Below are 10372 nucleotides of genomic sequence, written 5' to 3'. Positions count from 1 at the left end.
GAGGGATCCCTGTACAGGGAGCTGCCCCCCCCCATGCATCCAGACCCTCCCACTGAACCTCACCCCCCCTCCGCACATAGAACCCACCCCCCAATGAGCCCCAACCCCCCTGCACTTGGACCACCCCGATGAGCCACCCGCACCTAGATCCCTACCCCACTGAGCCCCTTTCCCCCAGCATCTGGACCCCACAGCCAGACCCCCCGCCAAGCTCTAGCCCCTCCACACCCAGACCCCACCCCGCTGAGCCCCAACCACCTTCACCTGGACCCCCTTGCAGAGTCCCATTACCATTGCACCCAGAACCCCCCCAACAAGCCCCTGTGCATCCAGATGCCCCCGCACCCGGATCCCCCACTGAGCTGCCCGCACCCAGGTTGCCCCACACAGAACCCTCTCAACCCACACTCGGATACCCCCACACTAAGACCCTCCACACTTGAATCCTGCCTTGCTGAGCCTGCCTGCCCACACCTGGTGCACCTGGCATGGAGCGGCAGGGCCCTGGGATGTTTCTGGGGCAGACCTGGCCCCTGCACTGTGCCAGGGTTGGGTGCAGCCTCACTGCTGAGCCCATGTCCCAGAGTGATCTCCCATCTCTGTGCAGCCAGTGGCCTGTGCTCCCCAATGCCATGCTAGCGCCTCCACATTTATTTGACAAATAAAATTTGCAGAATTTTAAAATATTGTACACAGAATTTTTAATTTTTTGGCACAGAATGCCCTCAGGAGTAGCCCACGCTGGTCAGCATCTCTCACTGGCTATCTTAGGTGATTCCCCATCGAGGATTATGGTCTAAGGTGCCTATCTCTCCCCATTCATTGTATAGGAGCCTAAGCACCTAACTCAGGCTTTGTGGATCTTAGTGTTGTTCCTATGATTTTCTAGGCACCTAAAAGTTAAGTGCTGTGACACTCAGCATTGTAAGTCCCTTTCTGGATCAAACCCGTTGTGAGGTAGAAAATGTGCCTCCTTTTATTTCTGGGGTGACGAGGACAATTGTGGATGCCGGTGCTTCCAAAAACAAATAATACAGTTAGTCTAATGAACTTTGAACCCTTTGTTACAGCCACAAACAGGCTGAATACATTTTCGAAGTGAAGAACCAGGGTAATTGTAAAGGGAGAGGAAGGCAGCATGAGGATGGTTTTGGGTGGTGGTCAGGGGTTTTTGGAAGTGTTGGGGAGGATCAGTGCTAAAGAGGCTGGGCTTATTAATGAATTTATGAATGTTAGAAATAAATATCCATATCTTAAATACCCATAAATCCTTTCACTTTGCACTTAAAACACTTATTTAAAGCCAGACTGCAGCCACAGGTGCATGGCCTCCCCAGATCTTGGGTTCCAATGTGTAGGGGGTAAGTAGATGCTGCATGCATGCTACTCCTTCCACTGAACAGATGAGCGTAGAAAGGCATAAGCCTTGGCCCTGGTAACCTCACTCCAGATGTGAAGTAAATTACTGCATTTCTTTACAGGGCACAATTTACTGCCCCGCATTATGCTATCTCAGCTCTTCTAGCCAACTCACAGATGGGACTAGTAGTCCCATGGAACCAGTGTCTGAAATGGTTTCTATTCAATGTTAGCGAACAGGAGCAGCAAACGGGAGTTTTCCATGTAAAAGAGTGACTATATGATCCTTGGGGATCATATAGTCCTTAAGTTTGTTTGTTTGTTGTGTGCTTGCTGCTTTACAGAAGTATATAGTGTGGTCTGTTTGTTTGGAAGGCCATGTGCTGAGCCTAGCAGCCTGCTAGGCAAGGCTGAGCGCTTCTTACTGGGGCTTTGATCCCTAAGCCCTTTAGCACCCATTAACCCTGAGCCAGGGGGCAGGGCTACTCAGGGAGAACAGGGGCTTAAAAAGCCAGCTCCTGAGTTACCAGAGCAGGAGGGAGTTCTCCAGGTGGAGGAGAAGGTAATGAATTTTTCAGGAAATTTGGATCACTAATGCTACCCTATGCCTTTATAAGGGACACCAAATTTCAGAGCAATTTGATTAACCATTTGGATTTTAGAGCACTTACCAAGAGCCAAGCTTTATGTATATAAAATGGTAGGAATGGAAACCTTTTAGCTGTTTTTTCATGAGCAGTGTAAAAATGTGTATATTGTTTTCAGTTTGGGTCCCCCAAAGATTTAATGGGTGCCATGCATTACCTTTTGTAAAACTTGACAGATTGAGACCATATTGAGCTGCATTTCTTCATAAAAACATAAGAATGAGCATACTGAGTCAGACCAAAGGTCCATCTACCCCAGCATCCTGTCTTCCGACGGTGGTCAATGCCAGGTGCGCCAGAGGGAATGAACAGAACAGGTAATCATCAAGTGATCCATCCTCTATTGCCTAGTCCCAGCTTCTGGCAAACAGAATCTAGGGAAACCATCCCTGCCCCTCCTGGTTAATAACCATTGATGGACCTATCTTCAATGAACTTATCTAGTTCTTTTTTGAACCGTGTTATAGTCTTGGCCCTCACAAGAGCCTCTGGCAAAGAGTTTCACAGACTGACTGTGTGTTGTGTGAAGAAATACTTCCTTTTGTTTGTTTTAAACCTGCTGACTATTAATTTCATTTGGCAACCCCTAGTTCTTGTGTTATGAGCAGGAGTAAATAACACTTCCTTATTTACTTTCTCCACACCTGTCATGATTTTATAAACCTGTATCATATCCCCCCTTAGTTGGTTCTTTTCCAAACTGAAAAGTCCCAGTCTTATTAACCTCTCCTCATACGGAAGCTGTTCTATACCCCTAATAATTTTTGTTGCCCTTTCCTGAACCTTTTCCAATTCCACTATATCATTTTTGAGAGGGGGTGACCACATCTGCACACAGTATTCAAGATGTGGGAGTACCATGGATTTATATAGAGGCAATATGATATTTTCTGTCTTATTATCTATCCCTTTCTTAATGATTCCCAACCTTCTGTTTGGTTTTTGACTGCCGCTGCACATAGAATGGATGTTTTCAGAGAACTATCCACAGTGACTCCAAAATCTCTTTCTTGAGTGGTAACAGCTAATGTAGACCCCATCATTTTATAAGTATAGTTGGGATTATGGTTTCCAATGTGCATTACTTTGCATTTATCATCTGCCCTGTCACTCAGTTTTGTGAGATTCTTTTGTGGCTCTTCGCAGTGTGCCTGGGACTTAACTAGTTTGATATTTAGCTCTAGGCAAAAAAAATAAACTCTATCTAGAAACATTTTTGAAAAATGGCTTTTTGGGGAGATGGGGGAGGGGGATTAAATGTCTCAGAATCTGCATCTTTAACCTTATTCTGCACCTTCCTGAGGCACACCAAATTTCAAAGAAATCCTACTAAGCACATCAATTTAAAGATCAAATCTAAGTCCTCTAAAACAGATGTCTTGACGCTATCTGAATTATAGAAATGCTGGTGTGTTGCTATAATGCAGGAAGCTGGGAGAGTGGCTTACATCACTGAGAGAGCATGTTTATAGGCTCATCATAGTTAGAGTGAAAAAAACAAAATTGTTATCTAACAATTCAGACTTGCAAGTACAGAACATAGTCACAGAAAACAAGTGTTATATAAGAGATGATAATAATAATTAATTAATACCTATTTATTATTTTAAAAAGACACGGTAACCTAAGTATGGCTCCAAAATAAATGCTATAAAACAAACTTTTTAAAATCTAAAACCAAGATAAATGTTTACACTACTTTTAAAAGGTGTCCAATGGAAACAATGGATTTCTTAAACATTGCTTTGCAATGCTTCAAGCCCAAACTTTGGAGCACTACATATATGACAGTGAAACTGATTATAAACAAATTGAAATTGTTCTTATTCATTTTCATAGTCAAACAAAGAAAAAAGCACGAAGTAAACAAAGAGCATCAGCAGTTACCAAACCATTGAATTGATTTTGGTGGTGAAATAATTTGATAAGGAACATAAATACACATGCTGTGGATAGTTCTTTGAAAACTTCAGCTCAGGGCACAGCATTAGTCAAAAAGTCTAGCAGAATGTTAGCAACTATTAGGAAAGGGATAGAAAATAAGACAGAAAATATCATAATACCACTATATAAATACATGTTATACCCACACTTTGAAAACTGTGTCCAGTTCTGGTTGCCTCATCTCAAAAACAATATACTGTAGTGGAACTGGAAAAGGTTCAGAGAAGGGCAGCAAAAAAGAAAAAAAAATTAAGGGTATGGAATGGCTTCCATATGAGGAGAGAATGAAAAGGTTAGCATTGTTCAGCTTAGAAAGGAGACAGATATGATAGTAATCTATAAAATAATGAACAGTGTGGAAAAAGTGACTAGAGAATTGTTATTTACACCTTTTCACAATACAGAATCAGGAGTCATCCAATGAAATTAATAGGCAGAAGGTTTAAAACAAACATAAGGAAGTACTTTTCACTCAACACACAATTAATGTGTGGAACTCATTGTCATTGGATGTTGTGGTGGCCAAAAAGAAAACTGGGTTAAAAAAAGAACTAGATAAATTCATGGAGGATAGGTCCATCAACTGACAGCTATTAGCCAGGACAGTTAGGGATGCAACCCCATGCTTGGGTGACCTAAGCCTGTGACTGTCAGAAGCTGGGAGGGGAAGACAGTGGTGGATCACTCTAAAACTGCCTTGTTCTGTACACTCCACCTGAAGCACTTGGCATTGGCTGCTGTTGGAGACAGGATACTGGACTAGATGGACCATTGCTCTGACCCAGTATGGCCATTTTTATGCTTTATTTACAACGTATGGTTTCAAGATTGACACTATTCCTTTAAACTAATTCTGCACACAACAGGGAATTGTTAGGTATTTAGGGCTTGCTCCTGATCCCACTGAAGACGGTGAGATTTTGACCACCGACACCAAAGGCAGCAGGATTAGCCCCTAAATGCACAATGAAAACAGGCCGGGGGTTTCTTAGTGCCCTGTAATCCCCAGGTCGCTTGGGAGAGCGTTTCAGCGCTGCCTGCGCACACAGGGCTAGCAAGAGGAGGCGATTGCCTTGGGCTGCAAACGCTTAGGGAACAGCAATAATACATGTAGTGACAGTTCACCATGGGAGTGGCTATGGACTGTGATATCGGCAAGCCCTTGGCTGTGCAACAGAGCCGGCTCTTTCCCCCCACCCTGAGCCACGTAGTTACAGGAACATAAGTTTGCAGTGGAGAGACCAGGGCTTCAGGTGTGCACTGGCGGGAAAGCCCGGACACGGCCTCTGTGCTCTGCTCACGAGATCAGCCAACAGCGCTCGCTCTCCCTCCCCAGTCCATCCCCTTCCGTCCCTTCCCAGGCTAGGAAATCCTCTGCCACCTTTTCCCGGGGCCTCGCTGGCTGGGGAGCCCGGCTCCAGGCAGGCACTGGCCGGGGCTGAGGATTCGGTCATCCTAGCTGCAGCAGCGACACCTCCCGCCGCCTCCCGGAGCCCAGCTGCACCGCAGGGACCTGCCCGCGGGGAAGCCGGCAAGGGGGAGGAGGCAGCGGCACAAACTGACGTGTCTCCGTCATGGAGCTTAGCGTGATTCATCAACAGCAGCAGCGCGCCCGGGGCAGGATGCTGCGCACCGTCCCCGCTTAGAGCCGGGCGAGGGGCGACACCCGCCCTGCCCTGCAGTCCGCAACCGCGTCTCCTTGCCGCGCCGTGCAGCGTCCCTGGGGGAGCCAAGATGGAAGAAATCCTGAGGAAGCTGCAGAAGGAAGCGTCGGGGAACAAATACAAAGCGATCAATGAGAGCTGCGGCTGGGCCATTGGTAAGGAAGCGGGCAAGGCAAGGGGGGCACCTGCCCCCTGGCGCTTTCTCCCAGTGCATGCCCCAATCCCCTGCTTTGCCCGGCTCCCGTTATGGGTACGCTGTTAATGTATTTGCAGTGTTTCCCATTGTGCACACGCTGTGCCTGGGAAATCTCTACCTACCATTTCTTGGGTCCTTTCTCCCATTGATTTAAGCCATACCTGTGTTAAAGGATTCCTCCCACCCTCCACTTTGGAGGCGCTAATGCACACATTGCTATCGATTTGTTGGCCTTCAGCCAATAGTTCAGGAAAACCGAGCTGTTGGCAATGTTTTCTTTTCCAGCCAGGGCGCAGACAGTCTGAAGTAGGATTGTATCTAATTCTATATTTTTCGAGCAACATATATGAGCTTGCAGGTGTAGGGCTCAGTGGTTCACCATTGCTGGAAGGCTGATGTGAGCCCACTGCCGGCAGTTTCCTTGCACTTGTAGTAGCACCACTGGTTTTATTGAAATATGTTAATTGCATTTACCTTAATTGCTAGGTAAGTAAATTCTTCTGTCAGGCTGGTGTAAAACTGTTCAGAAGGGAATGACCCAAAAACTGCCTGGTTGACACAACAGTAGGGAGCTTATATAGTCCAACACCAACTGGGCATAGACCAGGGGTTCTCAAATGGGGTTGGGACCCCTCAGGGGTCACAAGGCTATTACATGGGAGGTTGCAAGCTGTCAGCCTCCACCCCAAACCCTGCTTTGCCTCCAGCATTTATAATGGTGTTAAATATATAAAAATGTGTTTTTAACTTATAAGGGGGGGTCGCACTCAGAAGCTAGCTATGTAAAAGGGGTCACCAGTAAAAAGTTTGAGAACCACTGGCATAGACTGTATAGGGTTAGCTATTAACATATGAAAGGGTGTTACAACTGCTAATTAAATTTGAGAAGGAGGTATGATGACTTAATGAGGACAGCTGTTGAGGTTGAGGTACTTCTGGGTAGAGGAATTACTCATCTCTCACAGGTGTCAAGCTAATGTCCCCTTTGTGTTTAAAAAGCTTTTGATTTTACTATATTCAGTCAATCATCATCTCATGTTCAGGTGCATTCCAATTGCAGTGAATCACATTATATGTTAAAACTAGAGAGAATAAAAAATGAATAAATTTATGTTTCACTGGCAGGTACCTTATTGTTATCCCATCAAATGTATATGTTGTGATTCAGTCATCTGATGTCGTTTTTAAAAGTGCAGGTTGCCCTGTGTGGCCAAACAGTGCTTTGCTACAGCCCAGTGATTTCAGAGGAAATCCATATTGGTGCCTAGACACTACTGTGATTGGAGCAGTATAAATATGTGTATAAACAGCTATTCAAGTGAAAAACAAATGTGTAGCTTTTTTTCCTTCTCAGACTCAAACCACTATAAGCATATTTTATGGATATTTTAGTATTTATATGAAGGGAACTGTGTGTTTGTTGATTACATTGGAATTATTAACACCTTTCTTTGAGAGCAAGATCTGGTGTAGGCCCTTAAGTTATTTCACTGGAAAGAGAAGTCATATTTTACCATTCAAAAGTGCCAGTGATAGAGATGCTGAGCAAACAAGATGATTGCAGAACCACTGCTTGTTTTAATAACATGCAATCAGTCAGTCTAATATAACACTGAATTCTTTAAAATCTTTGTATGGAAGATACATATTAAGGCTGATTGGGTGGTATACCAAGTACAATACATTGGAAGTATTTTTTCTTAGTTCTCAGTGAGCACCTACATAAGGTGTCTTTTGATGAATGTGCTTTCTGTTACAATGCAATTTTTTGTACTGTAACTTCTCAACCACTAATTTATGCTAAGAGGTCAGTTCTGAGAGCACCTCACTGCACATACCTTGTTGTTAACTACCTAATAAAATGAGTGTCTGTTTTAGTGAAAATGAACCAAGTGTCATGAGCTACACACACATTTTCAGAGAGAGTCTGTGACTCGAGAGAGAGTTCAAGCAACATAAGTCAGTGCTGGGGTTGATCTATACTAGGGCTGTCAAGCGATTAAAAATTAATTGCAATTAATTGCACGATTAAACAATAATAAAATACCATTTATTTAAATATTTTGGGATGTTTTCTACATTTTCAAATATAATTATTTCAGTATTACTACACAGAATACAAAGTGTATAGTGCTCACTTTCTATTTATTTGTGAATACAAATATTTGCACTGAAAAAAAACAAAAGAAATAGTATTTTTCAATTCACCTAATACAAGTACTGTAGTGCAATCTCTTTATCATGAAAGTTGAACTTATAAACGTCAAATTATGTACAAAAAAAAACTGCATTCAAAAATAAAACAATGTCAAACTTTAGAGCTTACAAGTCCACTCAGCAGGGCCGGCTCCAGGCACCAGCTGAGCAAGCAGGTGCTTGGGGCGGCACGTCGGGCTCTTTGGCGGCGGGTCCCTCTCGGAGGGAAGGACCTGCCGCCAAAGAAGAAGGCGGCACGGTGCAGCTACCACCGATCACGATCACGGCTTCCCCTTCCCCCCCCCCCCCCGCTGTTTCTGGATCTGGCCCTGCCGCTCAGTCCTACTTCAGGCAATCGCTCAGACAAACAAGTTTGGTTACATTTGCAGGAGATAACGGTGTCCGCTTCTTGTTTATAATGTCACCTGTAAGTGAGAACGGGTGTTTGCATGGCACTGTTGTAACCGGCATCACAAGATATTTACATGCCAGATGCGCTAAAGATTCATATGTCCCTTCATGCTTCAACTACCATTCCAGAGGATATGCATCCATGCTGATGACAGGTTCTGCTCGATAACAATCCAAAGCAGAGTGGACCGATGCATGTTCATTTTCATCATCTGAGTCAGATGCTACCAGCAGAAGGTTGTTGGTTTTTTTTTTTTTTTTTTTTTTTTTTGTGGGTGGTTTGGGTTCTGTAGTTGCCGCAGAACTGAGGGTGTTGCCCTTTTAAGACTTCTGAAAGCATGCTCCACACCTCGTCCCTTTCATATTTTGGACGGCACTTCAGATTCTTAAAACTTGAGTCGAGTGCTGTAGCTATTTTTAGAAATCTCACATTGGTACCCTCTTTGTGTTTTGTCAAATCTGCAGTGACAGTGCTGGGTCATCATCCAAGACTGCTATAACATGAAATATATGGCAGAATATGCGTTAAACAGAGCAGGGGACGTATAATTCTCTCCCAAGGAATTCAGTCACAAATTTAATTAATGCACTATTTTTTTTAAATGAACATCATCAGCATGGAATCCTGTCTTCCAGAATGGTGGCCAAAGCATGAAAGAGCATACAAATGTTTAGCATATCTGGCACCTAAATACCCTGCAACGCCTGTTCTTACTTTTAGGTGACGTAAATAAGAAGCAGGCAGCAGTGTCTCCTGTAAATGTAAACAAACTTGTTTGTCTTAGCGATTGGCTGAACAAGAAGTAGGACTGAGTGGACTTGTAGTCTCTAAAGTTTTTACATTGTTTCGTTTTTGAGTGCAGTTATGTAACAAAAAATCTACATTTTTAAGATACACTTTCACAATAGAGATTGCACTACAGTACTTATATGAGATGAATTGAAAAATACTATTTATTTTGTTTATCATTTTTACACTGCAAATATTTGTAATCAAAAATAATATAAAGTGAGCACTGTACACTTCGTATTCTGTGTTGTAATAGAAATCAATATATTTGAAAATGTAGAAGAAAAAATCCAAAAATATTTAATAAATTTCAGTTGGTATTCTATTGTTTAATAGTGCTATTAATCACAGTTAATTTTTTTGAGTTAATCACATGAGTTAACAACGATTAATCGACAGTCCTAATCTATAAATAAACTTGCACCAATGTAACTAAATCAATATCCTAAAACCAGTTTAGTTATTTTGTTGCAAGTCCAGGTGGATGCTGATTTTGAAACAGTGTCCACACACAGATTTGGACTGAAATAATTAAATCATTTGTAATCCACAGCTGCTGTTATTTTGGTGCAAATTTGTAGATATATACAGGACCCTGGAACAGGATAGTCTGTCATCATGCTGACATCTAGAAGGGTTCCCTACAATGAGAAAAGCACTTAAAACCTCACACAGGATCAGGCCAACAGAGAATTTTTTGAAATTATAAGCTGTAAATTAACTGTCAGTGCTATTGATAGAAGTCAGGTTTGGGAACAATAATTCAGAACTGTGGAAATGTAGAGTATTTAGATTCTGAATACATTGTCTCCTTTAACATTCTTATTCTTTCCTTTACTCATACAGAAACTTTGGAATCTTCTGATGCTGCTACCAAGATCCCTCCATATCAGCTGAGGTAAGGAAACATAAATTTCTTGGATCATGTGACGCCATGGGTATTGGCAAAGCCTACAAAAAGGGTCAGAAATGGACAGAAGTATATTACTGATGTTCAGTGAGAAAGGAAGGCTGGACTGTGGCAGGATGACACTCATGATGGAAGCCTGTTTATTCTCACTGCTCCTTTCAGACTCGTATACTGTATTGTTAAATCTGGATCATTCATTGTGTACTGGAAATTAGCAACCATTGGGACAGGCAATGTGGTCTTAGGGATAGAACA

The 10372-nt window shown here is 42.9% G+C and overlaps 1 protein-coding gene across 4 annotated transcripts in view; it reads left to right on the top strand.

The window, feature by feature from the left end:
• Window positions 1-5407: 5407 nt before the first annotated feature.
• The window catches only part of ARFGEF3 (ARFGEF family member 3), a 118829-nt gene continuing 113864 nt past the window's right edge, over window positions 5408-10372 (top strand). For all 4 annotated transcript variants that reach the window (XR_008444510.1, XM_054024020.1, XM_054024019.1 and 1 more), the window contains exons 1-2: window positions 5408-5769; window positions 10054-10105. Coding sequence is in view for 3 of the 4 variants with exons in the window: in XM_054024020.1 (XP_053879995.1) it covers window positions 5685-5769; window positions 10054-10105 (137 nt within the window). In the remaining variant the exon portion in view is untranslated. The remainder of the gene's footprint in view (window positions 5770-10053; window positions 10106-10372) is intronic.

Source organism: Malaclemys terrapin, chromosome 3 (genome assembly GCF_027887155.1).
Source record: "Malaclemys terrapin pileata isolate rMalTer1 chromosome 3, rMalTer1.hap1, whole genome shotgun sequence".
Lineage (NCBI taxonomy): Eukaryota > Metazoa > Chordata > Testudines > Emydidae > Malaclemys > Malaclemys terrapin.
This window is presented reverse-complemented; position numbering and strand designations above follow the sequence as displayed.